We start from the raw sequence: 17,226 nt of genomic DNA, 5'->3' as shown, positions 1-17,226 counted from the left end.
GCTCTGGACCGTAAAATAGAACAAGTAATGTGGCAGGAGACAGTACTTAAGCACCAGGCACAAGGGGAAGTGTGCCGGGCACGCAGCGACATGGAAGGATGTGGGTGGGAGGAATGCTAAACTGAAATGCAAGCAGCCATGGGTGCCTAAGCTGAACACAGCCAAACAGTAAGAGGAGCAGGGAGAGAAGAAAAACATGGTCCCCTGAAGAACAGAAAAGCACGACAAAGCGTAATTATACAGTAGTTGGTCCCTGCTCACAAAGAAAACAAGCTTTTGCAAATGCAATGGTTCTTGTGTTTGCTTGAGTTAGAGCTATTAGCGTTGTAAATTACTAACTGAACTTTTCTTGCCACACAAACTGAAAATATAAAGTAAAACGTTTCACATAAGCAAGCCAATGCAAAACGCCACAGTGAGCGTGAAGGAGACACACAACAGGAAAAAGAAGTTTGCTCGCAATCAAAGTTAGCAGCAAATGTGCAGTTATCCATGTAACAGGGTCAATGGCCAAGGCGGTAACAAAACTTCCTTAAGGAGGACAAACGTAAAGCAGATACCAATGAAAAAGGATTTTTGAAGGGCACGCCCATGAATGAGTGATAGTGATGAGCGTGCGGTGGGCACGATTAAAAGCCTAGATACATACCAACACATTGGAAAAGCAGCGCTTGCGCGCTGCAATGCTCAGCTTAAAAAGGAGGGACAAAGAGGCATGACTGAAAGTGCATTTCTGCAGTACAGAAAATTAATCTTTAAAAAAGTAAAATATAGCCTTTATTTGAAAGGAAAAAGCAAGGGAATGGAAGGCACTGTCAGCCAATAGGCTGCACTGAAAACAATAACAGAGAAAACTGGCACTGTGACTTTAAGACCTCCAGGATCTCCTGAATCCCATCATGCCCCAGAGGTGACTGTTGGGTAAGGTATTTTTACAGTGACCTGAACACAAAGAGGATAAACAAAGAGGATAACAGCTGCTGTCTTAAGTATTCGTCCGGGAAGGGTTGCTTATGACTGAGTATTCCCCTGGAAGAGAACCAGGATTACAGGTAAGCAATGCATCCTTCTCTTCCAGGAAATACTCATAAATAGTTACAGCACTGAATAGAATAACTAGCCGATTCCACCCCCTGCGAATGAATCATACCACTGAATAGCAGCTGAAAACCAATTATCCAAAGACATTTTTTAAAGAAGCCTGCTCTACTGGAGCATCTGCCTGAGTGTCTGAGTCCAGACAATAATGCTTAGCAAACGTATTTGCATCCTTGCAAATTTCCACAACGGGTACATTTCTTAGCAGAGTAGCAGCAGCTGCCTTACCCCTTGTAAAGGGCCTTGGATCTAGAAGGAAAGTGCTTGTTGGCTAACTGGTAAGCAAGCACTATACAAGAGACTATCCACCTAGAAGTGGTTTACTTGGAAGAAGCTATACTATTGGATCATAGATGACAAACAGATAATCAGATTGTCTGATAACTTTGTTTTCTCTAGGTAGAACTTAAGGATTCACTTAAAATCTAATGAGAGTAAACCCCTCTCCACTGGCGTGGAAGGATTAGGGAAGAATGCTGGAAGGGAAATGGTCTGATCAATGTGGAAATGAGAAATCACCTTAGGAAGATAACTCTGTTGTGTCCTCAGGACCACTGGGTTCTTTAGCAGATAGATCCTAGATTTCACTGACACCATGTCCTGAAGTAATAGCAACTAGAAAAGCTGTTTTCCAAGTAAGGTGTTGCAAGGAAGATTTGTGTAGCAGTTCAAAGGTGGATGCCATTAGCTTTGAGAGCACCACACTGAGTTCCCACAAAGGGGAAGGGGACATTGGGGGTGGGTAAACAATCTTCAACCCCTCTAGGAAATCTTGGACCACAGGCATTTAAAAGAAAGAAATCTGTGTGGGAGATTTTCTATACACATTAATGGCTGCAAAGTGTACCTTTATAGATGGAAATTGTAGACCAGACCATGCCAAATACAGTACATAAGGTAACATTACACTTTCTTGGCCCAAAATCGGATGATGACCATTTTGAACACACCACAAGTAGAAACATTTCCATTTAAATGCATAGATTTTCTGCTTGAGGGCCACTTGGACAAAATGTCCATACAGTCTTGCGAGAGTTCCAAGTGTCCATACTCGAGGATTTTAGAACCATTACTGGCAAGGTCATTCCGGTACTATAAGAATCATTTGGATCTTGGACCTGAAGAGTTTGTTGATTACTGCAGGAATCAACAGAAGTGGGAGAAATGCGTAGAAAAATCTCCCGACCAGTTTATCAAAAGGTCATTTCCTTTTGATCCTGTTCGTGAGAACATGAATACGTAGCCTTGGAATGTGTTGTTGCTTATGTCCACAAACCGGTCTATTTGTGGTTGCCCCTATTCCCGAAAGAGGTCTTGAGTGACATCTTTGTTTAGAATCCAGTCGTGAGCTGCTGCGATGTTGCGACAGTCTGCTTGGGTATTTAGTGCCCCTGGCAGGTGAATGGCAGAGATTCTCAGGCCCGTGGCTAATAGTCACTTGCAGATGACTTGTGCTTCCAGCAACAGAGGATTTGAACGAGTTCCTCCTTGTCTGTTCAAATAATGCATTGGGACTGTGTGGTCTGTATCAGGAGAGAGTTTGCCTTTATGGATGGATAAAAGTACTAAAGGGCATTTTGAACTGCCCGCAGCTCAAGCATGCTGATGTGATACAGCTGCTCCTTGCCAGACCACAAACCTTGAGTTTTTAGAGGGCCAATGTGAGCTCCCCAACCCTGAAGGGAAGCATATGTGAAAGGAGTCCTGCTGAAAGGGGTCTCCTACCATAAGGTGTTCACTCTGCATCCACCATGCGAGCGACTCATCTTGTGAAAGGACCACTTTTTCCTCCCAGAGGTTCGAAAACTGAGACCACAGAGTTTGCTATAGTGGCCTTGTGTGTAACCTGACACTGGGGACAACAAAGATGCAAGAGGTAATTGACCCCATCTGAGATGCCACTTGTCTGGCCAACAGACGAAGAATGTGGAGGAGTGCGCGACATGTTGTATTGATTGATTGATGATGGTCTATCCTTTGAAGGATACACTCTTATATCTTTTGTTTCTAGAGTCGCTCCCAGGTAGTGATATTCGAGTCAGTATTTGTATAGACTTTTTGAAGTTGACTTGTAAGCCCAGATCTTGTAGGGTTATAAGGCAGATCTGAAAAGGTTCCTGCATTAGCCACAGCACTAGGGAGGAGCTTTTGATCAGCCAGACATCTAGGGATGGCAAGACAAATATTTTCTTCCTCCACAGGTATGCAGTGACTGCTGCTAAGCATTTTGAGAATGAGTGAGGCCCCGATGAGGCGCCGATTTCAGTCCGAAGGCAAATACTTGGTACTGGTAGTGCTTGGATGCCACTCTGAAGCACATACATTTCCATTGTTTCAAGGTGATGTGAATGTGGAAATAGGCATCCTGAAAATCAATGGCACACATTCAGTCCCCCTGATGGAGTTGGGGTAGATCTGGTGAAGGGCAAGCATCCTGAATTTCTCACTGCGGATGAACTTGTTCAGAAGCCTTAATAGGCTTGTACTCTCGATCCAGGCCTTTTTTCTGGACCAGAACGTACTGCAAGTATACTCTCAGTCCCTTTTGAGTGAAAGGAACCTCCTCTATGGCTTTGGAACAGCATGGCTACTTCGTTTTCCAATAAGACTTCTTAATGACAGGATGTTATCCTCAGTGGTGCAGCAGGAGGGGACCTCACCTGATTAAGGTAACCATTTTGAATATAATTCAAGACCCACTTGTCGCTTGTTATTTTGTGCCACTCACCCAGATGTTTGAAAATACTCTGCCCCCCTCCCCCCATCCACCCCAACGGAGCAGTAAATCTAGAGGGTTGGAGATGGGAGATATTGCTCATTGTTTTGCTTGTGCCTTGGAAGAGGATGCCAATGGACAAGGGGCTCCTTTTTCTTGGGCAGGTCGTCTGGGATAGTAGTGTAATTGGACTTGGTGTCCCAGTGAGGGATTTGAACCCACTGTTGGTATGATTGCTGATCACAGGGTCAGAATGTGCAGCGGAATTCTTTATGCTGAGGCCCACTGCCTTGAGCGTATTTAGTTCCGGTTTCATTTCTGCTGAACAGAGAGTTTCCTGTGCAAGGTAGATTTAGTATCCTTTGCTGGGACTCATGTTTCAGGCCTGTAAGGTGGAGCTAGGAAGAGTGTCTTACACAAATCCCGTGAGAATATCCGTGATCTGCAAAGTCAGAAGCATCAGCAGCAACACAGATGACCTGCTTTGCAACCAGACTGCTCTCTTGAAGAATATCCTGAAAGTCTCGTCGGACCGCTTTTGGCAACTTTTCAGTAAATCTGGACAGCGAGTCCCAGAGTGACTTGTTGTACCTCCCCAGTAATGCAGAGGTGATAGCAACCTTCATAAAGGATACAGAGGTGCTGCACATCTTTTTTGCCTAAAGAATCTATTTGTTTGCTGTCCTCATCTGGCGGCACTGTTGATGGGGACCGAGCAGTATGTGTTTTTCTTGTGGCAGCTACAATCACTGAATCTAGAGGAGGATCAGATCGCAGTAAAAAATGAGTCTTGGTTGGGAGCCTTGCATTTTTTTTTTTAGTATACAAGATGGTGCAGCTCATAGAGATGCCAGTCAGAAAGATTTGCAGAGCAGGCTCTAACAGACCTGGAATCAGAGACAGAAGTGGTTTGCAAGCCGTTCTGTGATGGAGAATCTCAAATATGACTGATGATGAATTGACAGGTGTGGAAATGTCAATAGTCAGCTTTGCTGTCCCTCTTATGAGTAGCGGGTAGTAAGGGTGATAATTGGCCGCACTCAAAGGGGAATGTACATTGATGTTCAATAATCCGAGGAACTGTCCTGTCCTTCCAAGTCCTTTTTGAGAACTTTTGACAGTGATAGCATGTCTCTGGACGATGACAGGAGGGCAAACACACAATGCAGACAGAGTGTTGTTCCGATTGTCTTATCTTTTTGCCGCACAAAGGACACTTGTTGAAAAGAGATAGCCTTTTGTGACTGAGAAAAAATATTTTTCAGTCAGAAAAGTAGTTTAAAACAAACAAGGTACTTAGAACTGTCGGACGAAGAAGAAGTAGTAGAAGTAACCTGTCACCTTTGGAGCATGATGGGATTCAGGATGTCTTGGAGGCCAGTTTTCTCTATTATGGTTTTCAATGCAGCATATTGGCTAACAATGCCTTTGACTCCCTTGCTTTTTTCTATTCAATAAAAGCTAAGTTTTAAATTTTAAAGTTTCATTTTCTGTACTGCAGAAATGTGGTGCATTTTAAATGAAAAACAATGTAATTTTGGCATTTTTAGTCTATTTCAATAGGCTTGCATATACACATGCTTTTGGAGTACTACATACATTAATGAGATTAAACATTCCTATGTAATATATTTATTATGTGCTCCGGAGTCCTCGCGCAAGGGTGGAACTGTTCAGTACTTATGACTATTGATGAGTATTACCTGGAAGATAAGTTAGAGAATTCTAACCGCTGATCGATCACCCTAGAATAGCTACCCAAGCAATACCTCTATGGAGGTGAGTCTGTGAACTGGCTCAAACACGGAAACCCTAGCTTGTGGAACAGGCAAAATGCCCATCTCGAAAAACTAGACGGTCCAAACAGTAGCGCTTTGTGAACGTGTGGAGGGATGCCCATGAATCGGCTTAGCAGATGTTCAGGACAAGTACCCTGCATACTAATGCAATAGTAGCAGCCCTTGGTGGAATGAAGCCACAAGCCCTCAGAAGGCCAATTCTTAGCTAGACCGTAGCAGATTTGAATGCAAAGTACAATCCATCAAGAGAGAATTCTCTTCTGAACTGCCTTGCCTTCAATTGCTCCTTTGAATTTCGATGAAGAACTGATCACCCACCCTGTGGCCTTTGGTGCCATCAATCTAAAAGGATAGAGCTCTTTTTGGATCCAAACACTGGAGGATGAGATGGAGCAAACAATGTTGCCAATGTGATGTTTTGGCCATCTTGAAAAGAGATCACCACCTTCGGAAGGAAGGAGGAATGAGTCAGAAGAACAAGTTGTCCTGGTAGAGCCTGGTGTATGGAGGGTTAACTGAGAGTTTGAAGTTTAGTGACCCTCTTGGCCAATGTAATGACCATTGAGAAAGGAGTCTTAAGAATTAGGAGCTCGAGTGGCCAGCTATGCAGGGAGTCGAATGAGGAGCCCATGAGAAACTTTAGGATCAAATTAAGGTCCCATTGGGACATGATGAAAGGGGTAGGAAGAAACAAATGTTGAAAGACCTTAAGAAGACGGGTCGTAATAGATGAAAAAGCTTACATGGCTGAAACAATCTTCAACTGTGCCCAAGTCAAAGCCTTACCGGGCTAAAGACAGCCTATATAAAAAAAAATATTAAAAAAAAAACACCTCCAACAGAACCAATCCACAAATCTGTCTCAATGGCAGACGTATACAATCTTTGATGAAAGAAACCTAGCTGCTAAGGTGACCTCACAAATCTCGGGAGGAAGATCAAAGGCATTCAGCTATCGCTACTAAGTCTCCATGCATGAAGTGGACGGTGCACAGGTTCGGATGCAGGACCCTAGTCTTCTGCTTTGACAGAAGACTTCCCAAAACAAGCAGCCTAATAAAAAGGACAAATACTCATGCTAAGGATACCAAACTTTCCTACTAGTCCGGAGCCACTAAGATGACTTTGGGCAGGGAGATCTTGATCTTCCAGAGAACTCAGGGCAGGAGATATTTCGATGGAAAGGCGTACAGGAGCCCCGGGTTCCAGTCTAAGCTGAATGCGTCTCCGAGCGACAGACGGTTTGGAAACTCCAATGAGAGCTGACATTGCAAGTTCTCGGTGATGGTGAATATATCAAGTAAGATTCTCCTCATTCTCGGAAGTGAACTTGTGCCACCTCCGGGTGCAGACGCCATTTGTGGTCCCCTGGAGTTCAGCGATTTCTCCAAGCGTTGCGTGACCAGGAAGATGTCCCATTGCTCCATCCAGGTCCAGAAGTGCAGGGCCCCATGGTCTATGACCCAATTCCGCCTAGTTTATTGTGATACCACATGGCAGTGGTGTTGTCTGAACATCTAATCAACCTTTCTTTGATGTATGGGAGGAAGGTTTTCATTGCCAAGCAAGTTTCTCTTAGTTCCAGAAGATAAATGTGGACCTGGGACACTGTGCGTCAGTCACCACTGTCAGTTCTGGGTGGGGAAGGAAGAGGGGTCTGCCGCAAGTCCAATTACAGTACATTTGTCACCACTGCAGATCTTTTGCATTCTCCTTTGAAATATGGACCAGGTCTGAGAAATCCACCTGGCACTACTCCCATTGGGACTTCAGGTCCTAGTGCAGAGTCCACATGTGCTGCCAAGCGTGCTTCACCAGCAGGAGGCCATCAGATCCAGAGGCATCAGTATCAGTCTCAAAGAAATCCAGGACAGAGGTTGAAACACTGGTTATAGCCCGAATATCCCAGACTCCACTCCAGGGGGTAGACGAGGAACTGCACTGTGTTCAGAATAGTTTCAGTAAAAAAAAAAAGAAGTGTCTAAGAAGGAGTCAGGTGTGACTTCGGCATATTGAGTGATCCCCAGAGAATGCAGGATGTTCACTGTAGTCTGGAGGTGGGCGACTACAGACCGGGCAAGCCTGCCTTCAGTGTCAATCATAAGTAGTCATGGAAGAGAAAGAATAGGACCAGTGACCTCAAAAGGTGTGCTGCAACCACTTTGGTGAACGCCCGGGACTGGGGAGTTGGAGGTTAGTGAGGCTGAAGGGGAGGAGAGCAAATTAAAAATGCTTGTGGCTTACTGCAGACCACAGGTAACGCCTGTGAGCTTGTAAGACAAATAAGTGGAAATAAGAATCCTGCAAGTCCAACGCTACCATCCACTATCCACAATCCAGAACCTGAGCCAAGGTGAGCATCTTTAATTTCTCTTTTTTCAGGAAGGCACTGAAGGAGTGCAGATCTAGTGTGAGACTGAGGCCTCGGACCTTTTTCAGCACCAGAAAGTAGTGGCAATAACAATCATACCCTACTTCTGGTAATGGCACCCTGTAAAGGGCTCCTTTGGTCAACAGAGCCAGCAATACCTGACTAAGCAAGGAGAGAGAGTCATTTGTCAGCCATTCTATGGATAGTAGCAAAAAGGGGGGCAGGGGAGGGTCTACAAAAAAAAGGGCCTCACCCTTACACCTACATTTACACCTACTTGTCAGAAGAGATTTTGACCATTTGAACAGGCGGTGCCTGATCCCGCCACCAACAGGTTGGCTGTGTTGGGTGGAGGGTTCACTAAATCAGCTTGGAAACTGTGGCAGCCAGAAGGACGGGGGAACTGGACAGCAGGCTAGGACTGGCTCATATGCCTGCTGTGGGTTCCACAGCTCTGGACACTAAACAAGTAGGAAGCCTGCTGGGCTGGTACTGCAGATGCCTATAGGAGCTCTGGCTGCAACCACATTAGTATGAAAGGACTGTTGCTGTGGTCGGGAAGCCAAAGAGGTCCAGTGATCAGGTGTTGACCTGGCTTTCACAAAGCTGCTCAAACGCTGTATCAGTTTTTTCGCCAAATAGGCAGGAGTCATCTAAGAACATGTAGACCAAGGATGCTTGGATATACTGAGTTAACCCAGTGGGCCATAACCAGGCGTGGCAGTGAAGTGCTGCCGTAGAGGCTATGGCCCTGCCTAGGGAGTCTGTGGTATCAGTCCACAACTGATGGCGAACTTAACACATTCCGACCGTCCACCAATGCTTGGTTCAGGATGGTTCAGCCCTCCTAATGGAGCATGGGTAGAAGCTGTGCAACTCAGTCCCATACAGCATGAGAATATTGGCCCAACAGGCACGCAGCCTTCACCGACCGCAAGGCCAAAGCTTGTGAAAAAGAAGATTCTCTTCCCAAAAGAGTCTAGCCTCTTGGATTCTCTATCTGGTGCAGTGGAAGGGAATGCATTTAGGTTGACCTTAGCTGTTGAAGCCTGAACTACCAGGCTCCCAAGGGAGGGGTGCTGGGTCTCCTGGGTTGGAACGAGGGAGACTGGCAATAATGCAGTGAACCCCTGTGCAAAGTTCCCGAGCCCCCAGAAGATTGTCTGTGAGAGTCTCATTAACAGGAGCAATGGACCGGCAGTATGTCACTTCCGACATGAGGTCAAACAACATTACCTACCAGCGCGCACAAGTAATGTATAAGAATTTCCTAATCCAGTCTGACATCTGTGGAATATTCTATAGTGAGGAATCTGTAGTTAGAAGTCTATATCGACGGCATAAATCAGGACAAAATACAGCAAGTACTCAAATGGGATCAGCATAAAGCTGGCATTTCAAAATACGCAATTGCCCTTCATGATTCAAAGACTTAAGGGTATGAACTAATAGTACACTACATGCAAGAAGTATAACTTTCAAATCACCAACAGTGTGAGGAGTCATCTGTTCTGAGAGCCGAATACAAGAAATAAGCATCCAACAAATATGGTCAGACCAGGCAATGAAGGCTACAGTAAAGAGGGAAATGGGAAATGATGGGGTGTAGACCAGATTATATGAATTATGGACCATGCAGTAACTGGGTCTCTAATACAGCAGAGTGGTAAGAAGGATGGGAAAAGCCAGCACTGGTGTGCCAGGTCACAACACAACTGAAGTCAAACCAGTAACCATGAGGGAGAAGGATGGCGAAACTGGATATCATTGCTACATCTCTGTAGCACATACTGTGTTTCCCCCTAATTTTGAACACTATCTGTTCCAAAATAAATATTTAATCAGTCTTTCAACCACCTATTTGCAATGAAGCCCTAACACTGTACAATATTTTCATTTGTCCCATACCCACAGCTTTCTGACCTAGTGGCTGAAAAATTACTAAACTTCCCAGGGGGTGACAAAATCTATTGCTGTGCTATTCAGCATTATGTATAAATTATGTGCTCTATAAGCTTACATAACAGAACTCCTCAAGGATGCCTACTTAAGACCTAACAGAAGAATCAGAGTGCCACGTCACTCTTTCAGGAATGACAACTGATACACCGAGACCCACAGACAGACACTCAAATACACTTCTAACCACTCATCACCAATTAATCAGATGTCAATAAACACTGCCTTCTCTAAGTCCGTATTTTCAATGTTCCCCATCTAACATGGGTCCACTTTATATAAAAAAAAAAAAAAACACATTAGTATTAACTTATAAACTGCCTCACTTGACACCTTTCCAGTATTTACACACAACTGTATTTTGTCATATGAAGAATGATCGCCTTAACATCCTTTGAGCTCCTCGTCTGATGCTCTCATATCTGCCTACAACAGTAAGCTATACAGACCTTCTTCTTGGGTCCAGTGTCTGCTGGTGGCTCCTTCTCTTTCTTCCGTTTGTGCCCCTGAGTGTCGTCCATGCTTTTCTTTTTGTTCTGTACAGGCTCATCGGTCAGCTTCCACCGAACAGTTTCCTCTCCATTGTCTGTACGCCGCTTACCAGAGGCATCGGTGAGATCCTGAAACCAAAATAGGGAGGGCCAAAAAGATTTTAAAGCCTCAGGGAACTAACCTGAATTTCCGAATATCATGATTGAGCATTTACAATAATAAAGGATTTTACCAAGGAACAAACCCAGTCTCCGATTATGTTCACAATGAATGCAACAGTTTAAGCGACGTTAGTATTTCGATTTTCACGCTGCAAGCAAATACAAACGAACAACAAGCAAAGGCATAAGGCCAAAGAAAAGCTACTTGTCTTAAAATAAATCAAAACATTTCCAGGGTTCTGCATTCTATACTGTTGTTTGGTACAAGACTGCTCCTTGTTGATGTCCAGGACACTACACATTGACACAGGTGATGGATTCAACTTGTGGCTGTTGAATATGAGCTGCCTTTTCCCTGATGGCCTTCTTAATTCCCTTGTTACATTAAGAAACAAATACATTGAAGTATTAAACATTACTTACGCATCATGAACTGAAAGTCTGTATTAGACCCCAGCCTAATACCAGCACAAAATTACATATACCACAAGTCAAGAACATTAAATGTTTGGGTGAAACTGTACATGAATGAAAGGAGTAATCAACATGGTTGTCTGACAATTATTGGGTGAATTTGTCAGCTAAAATCTATTTTAGTATTTACATAAACAACAAGAGGAGAAAGATATTGAAGTAGTGGGGTAAGGCGCTTTTTAAGTGTAGAGATGAGCATATCCGATTTCAATTGCAGGGCTTAAGACAACCAAGAGCAAAGGTAAGCAACAAGTTGAGTGATTCAAATGGCCAAATTATCAAACCTCTCTACCCAAAAATCTCATCAATACTCGCTCACTTCAAGGGGTCACAAGGGGCATACAACAAATTGACCACTTTAGGAATCACAGTGGGAGCAGTAAAGAGAAAAGTGGTTAGGAGGAAATTCACCAGATGAGGAGAAGGATGGAGGAAAGAAGTGTATGCAGTAAATCAAGATGACTTAATCATCTGTATCTTACATTATATGAAAAATGTTGCACACCTTTTCCATCTATGCATCCTTGATCTGGAACAACATCCCTGAATCCATCAGGACTACCCCATTCCTGCTCCAATTTAGAAACTAGTTAAGGAGTCACCTCCTTAAAGAGCACAACATCACAGTGCATTAAACAGGACCAAACCAGCTTCTTCTCGTCCTACTCATTGACTTTATGCTCATCTTTAGACAGGTTCGCACCATATACATACAATATGGTCTGCAGTAAGGATAAGCAAATGTGTAGAATATGAAAATTAGTTACTTACCTGTAACTGCAGTTCTCCAGTATTGGTATCTTTCATAGATTCACATGCTTGAATCATCCCCGTCGTCGAGGTGGGAGCCTCACGGTAAACTTAAATATATAAAAAGCAGTAAGTCAGTAAAAGTAAAACCAGTAGGCCCTAGTAGGCCTCATAGGGTATTTTACAGTCTATCCACTTTGTTTTGTGAAAAGACCCAAACTTGAGTATCAACCAATCAGGATTCAGCCCCTCCCAAACACTCCCAACAGAGGCTGAATTCCCTCAGATTTTCTAGTAGGAGTGAAGTTTAATATCTGTATAATAGGGGAGCCTCTGAGGGGAGGAGGGTGGGTCGCATGTGAATATATGAAAGATACCAATACTGGAGAACTGCAGTTACAGGTAAGTAACTAATTTTCTTCTCCAGTATTGGATCTTTCATAGATTCACATGCTTGAATCAGAGTAACGAGCAGTAATGTTTTCTTACTTACTGAATTACATTGACTGTAATTCCATCGTAATTCTATACGTGATGTGATTCACATTAGTTCAGTTTAAATATGCACTTACATATAATTATATTTATATTCATAGACATCCGAATATAAGAGCAATAAAAGGTGTGTGGCAAGAAATCCTGACACAATTTATGCTATTATTATGGAGAATACGACACGTTAAACAGTATAAGAAAATGAACCATTAATGACCATACCTCGAGTGTGGTGGTGGGATGTGTAAGAGGCTCACCTTAACAAAATAGATGCCTCAGCACTGCTTGTCCCACTGCTGTATCGACCTGGTTAGTCTCCTCTAGACAGTAATGTCTTGTAAATGTGTGTTGGCTGGACCATGTCGCTGCTCTACAGATGCTATGTAGTGGTACACCTGCAAAGAGTGCAGCTGAAGTGGCTACCGATCTTGTAGAGTGGGCTCTCACCCTGGTGTGGAGCGGCTTTCCTGTTTTTGAATGGCAGAATTGAATCGCCAGGCCAATCCATCTTGCTAAAGTCTGTTTGGACACCGCGTGTCCCTTCTTTGTTCCGCCGAATGCTACAAATAATTGATCCGACTGGCGGATGGCCTGAGTTTTCTGTAGATAAAACTTTGAACATCTTATAATATCGAGAGAATGTAATGTTTTTTCCGCCACTGTTTGCGGATTTGGAAAAAAGGTTTTTAAGATGACTGGTTCATTTAAATGAAATGTTGAGGGAACTTTCGGAATGAATTTAGGATTTGTCCGCAGGATGACACCTGAGTTTGTAAACTGGAGGAACGGCTGTTTGATAGTGAACGCCTGAATGTCACTGACTCTTTTTGCCGAAGTAAGAGCTAACAGTAACGCTGTTTTCCATGCGAGGAATTTTAGGTCAGCTTTGTGGATCGGCTCAAAAGGAGCTTTCATGAGCTGCATCAACAACATTCAATGACCATAGAGGCGGAGGTTTCCTAATTGGCGGGAAGACCCGAAAAAGGCCCTTCATAAATTGTTTGACAATTCTTGTGGAACACAAAGAGAGTCTGTCTGGTGATCTGCGGTATCTGGAAATTGCTGCCAGATGTACCCGTATGGAAGAATATGCAAGTCCTGATTTTGCCAGGAGCAGGAGATATGGAAGTATCTGTTCCGGAGTAGAAGATAAAGGATGTATATTTTCCGCTGCACACCAAATACAAAACCGTTTCCATTTAAGTCTATAGGTTTTGTTGGTAGTGTCAGCTCTAGCTTTTGCTAAGATGTCTCTACACTCTGGGGAAATTTTGAGATTTAAGTATTCATTGTGTTCAGGAGCCAAGCCGACAAATGAAGAGACGACGGATGTGGGTGTGTGACTTGTCCCTGGTGCATCGTTAAAAGAGTCGGACTCTGTCTGAGTGGTAGATGTGGTCGTTCGGAGAGCATGAGGAGCTCCGTATACCATATTTGTCTGGGCCATCTGGGAGCTATGAGTAGAAGTCGACACCCCTCTGTCTTCATTTTTCTGATGACTCTCGGAATGAGCGGGATCGGAGGAAAAGCGTAGGCATAAACTCCTGACCATCTCATCGAAAACGCATTCCCCCACGAATCTTTTTGGGGAAGCCAACTTGCGTAGAACTGGCATTTCTTGTTCTCGAGAGTGGCAAATAGGTCTAAGTTTGGTTTGCCCCATAATAGAAACAGGCCATTGAGAATTTTCTGGTCTAGCTCCCACTCGTGATAAGGAATCACTGTCCTGCTCAGGGTGTCTGCTAGAACATTGATCTGTCCTGGCACATGCTCCGCTTTTAGTGAAATATTGTGTTTGATGGCCCATGTCCAAATTTGTTGGGCTAGCTGCGAGAGTTGTAGGGATCTTGTGCCTCCTTGCTTGTTTAGATAAAACATGCTGGTCATGTTGTCCGTCCGGATTAAGACGCTTGAACATTGTATCTTTGGCAAGAAAGCTTTTAGAGCTAAGTGTATTGCTTTGAGTTCTAGATAATTGATGTGGAGCTGGCTCTCTTGCTGATTCCAGAGTCCGCTGATTTGCAGGTCCTGGCAGTGTGCACCCCATCCTTCTAGAGAGGCATCCGTTGTTACTATGTAACTTGGTGTTTGAAGAAGAAAAGACAGCCCTTTTGTGAAATTGGTTGGAGTCGCCCACCACCTCATAGTGTTCTTCATTAGAGGCGTTATGCGAATCTGGTCTTCGAAGGAGCCGTGGACCTGTGTCCATTGTATGTCCAATTGCTCTTGCAGGGGTCGCATATGGAGCCTGCAATCTGGGACTAGCGGAATGCACGATGATATCATTCCGAGCAATGATTTGTAGATGCGGACTGAAACAAACTTTTTTCTGGATAGGTTGTCTGCCAAAGAGGTTAACTTTTGTTTCCTCTCGTGTGATGGGTACGCTTTGCTGCGTACTGTGTCCAAAATTGCTCCCAAGAAACTCAATTCTTGTTTGGGGTATATCTGAGATTTCTGGTAGTTGACTACAAACCCCAGGCTGTGTAACAATTGAAGGCAATAGGAAATATGATTTGTTACTTGGAATTTTGAGGGTGCCTTTATAAGCCAGTCGTCCAGGTAAGGGAAGACCTGGATACCTGACTGGCGAAGATGTGCTGCTACTGGAGCTAACATTTTTGTGAAGATTCTGGGGGCTGATTTGAGACCGAATGGTAGAACCCGGAATTGGAGGTGCATACGTCCTACCCTGAACCTTAAAAATTTGCGATGTTTGCGATATATGGGGATATGAAAATAAGCATCCTGGAGGTCTAGGGATGCCATCCAATCTCCCGTGTTTAAGAGACGCAGGACATCCTGCAACGTTACCATCCTGAACGATTGTTTCTTTAGAAACTTGTTTAGTGCTCTCAAGTCCAGGATGGGGCGCCAGTCTCCTGATGGTTTCTTTAGAAGGAAAAACCGGGAGTAGAATCCTTTGTTCTTTTGAGATAAAGGGACTGGTTCTATTGCTCCTTTTGTTAGCATTATTCTTACTTCCCTGAGAAGTTGGCTCAACCTCGGAGGCGGTGTACTCGATGGAGGGACACTCGGTGGTGTTTGCATGAATTCCAGAGTATGACCTCTGGTCACTACATCTAGTACCCATCTGTCCGATGTTATAGCCTTCCACTTGGGGAAATAAGAATTGATGCGACCTCCGACCTTCAATATTGATTGGGGAGGTGTTGAGATTATCCGCTGGTCATTGCTTTCTGCCTGTATCTCTTCCTCGGGCAGCTCCTCTTCCTCTAGCCGGATGTTTGTAAGCTGCGGCTGGTGGTAATCGATAATGCTGCTGTTGTTGATGGTGCTGATGTCCTGGTCCTGTGGAGGAAGATGGATATTGTGACCTGTATTGTTGGTATCCACCTCGAAAGGAGTAATTACCTCTACCCCTTGCTCCACGAAAAGGTAGTTTTTTATACTGCAGGGTACCTAGGGATTTTGCTGTATCGGTATCCGTCTTGATAGCCTGCAGCATGTCGTCGACATGTTTGCCAAACAAACTCTCTCCATCGAAGGGCATGTCGAGAACACGAGTCTGGACTTCTGGTCTGAATGAAGTAGCTTTAAGCCACCCTTGTCTGCGCAGGACTGCTGCTCCAGCTAATTGTCGAAAGCCAGTGAGGGAAATATCTATTGCAGTGTCTATTATCTCTGCGGAGACCCTTTCTCCCTCCTGCAAGACCTTTTTGGCTTCCACCTTGAGATCTTCTGGCAGTGAATCTACAAAAGCGGACATGTCTGCCCACATCTGGCGATCGTACCTTCCCAGGATGGCGAGGGAATTGGCCGCCTTGACCGTTACTGCAGCAACCGAGGAGAATTTCTTACCGATATTGTCTAGTCTCCTTCCCTCTGTCTGGGGGAGACGCAATAGGCGTAGAGGGGTTTTTGGATCGTCGTTGAGCCGCCTGTGATATAACCGAGTCAGGTTTCGGCTGTGAGACTAAACAGGCCGGAGAATCATCTGGGGCCTTGTATTTTTTCTCTAGCCTTGGCATTTGTGAAGGCACTGTTGCCGGGTTTTTCATTGCCTTCAAACCCTCCTGCCATAAGAAATCCACAATCGGTATGGCTCTTACAGATCTCTTTGATGGCTCTTTAAAGTCATACAAAAAACACTCAGTTTCATGGGAAACAATTGCCAGGCCAAAACGTTTCGCCGCTCTCTCTATGATATTATGGAAACCTCCTATGTCTTCTGGAGGAGAATCCACTGGAGCTGCTGGAGGTGGAGATGGTGTGGGAACGAGATAATCGTCCCATTCACTAGCCGCTGAATCTGCTAGCTCGCCCTCTTCCCTTTCGTCGTCCGACGAGAGGTAAGCTTCCGGAGCTTGGCTAGTTACAGGTCTACTAGCCTGTGGCTTTTCGGAAACATTAGTAGTTTGAGCTTGCTGGTAACTCTGAGGTCTAGGTGTCGTGGACTGAGTTGACGGTGGGAACCTTTTATAGTAGTCCGTCAACATATGTTGTAAATCTGTCACTAATGTGCTAGGCATAGCCAGTGGCGATGGTTGGTTTGCCTGTGGATAAGATGTTGAAGCATAACTATGCTGGTAATGTTGATCCTCTTCTTCATCAAACTCTTGACATTTGACATTTAGTTGGGACGGGCTACTAGCTGCCCCAAACATTCCTTGATCCTCATCATCATCATCGTCCAAAAGATGTTGCGGTGGGTATGGCAGCACTTTACTTGGTGATGTATGTATCGGCAAAATGTCAGATGGCTTGTCCCCTACATTAATAAGGGAAAGGGGTAAGAATCTGGTGGAGTCCTCATGATGGTATGAGGAATGATCTGGTGAAATGTCCCAAGGTTTGTAAACTGTTAATGCTGTGGTGATCGTCTGTTCCCGCGTCGTCGGTTCCCGCGTCGACGGTTCCCTCGTCGACGGTTCCCTCGTCGACGGTTCC

At 44.5% G+C, this 17,226-nt stretch overlaps 1 protein-coding gene across 3 annotated transcripts in view; it reads right to left on the bottom strand.

The window, feature by feature from the left end:
* The window catches only part of FBXL19 (F-box and leucine rich repeat protein 19), a 388,122-nt gene that overhangs the window by 304,622 nt on the left and 66,274 nt on the right, over positions 1 to 17,226 (bottom strand). For all 3 annotated transcript variants that reach the window (XM_069244160.1, XM_069244159.1, XM_069244161.1), the window contains one exon: positions 10,393 to 10,563. In XM_069244160.1, the coding sequence (XP_069100261.1) occupies positions 10,393 to 10,563 (171 nt within the window). The remainder of the gene's footprint in view (positions 1 to 10,392; positions 10,564 to 17,226) is intronic.

This window comes from Pleurodeles waltl, chromosome 7 (assembly GCF_031143425.1).
Source record: "Pleurodeles waltl isolate 20211129_DDA chromosome 7, aPleWal1.hap1.20221129, whole genome shotgun sequence".
Lineage (NCBI taxonomy): Eukaryota > Metazoa > Chordata > Amphibia > Caudata > Salamandridae > Pleurodeles > Pleurodeles waltl.
Note: the sequence above shows the minus strand (reverse complement) of the source record. Positions and strands in the feature narration are given on the sequence as shown.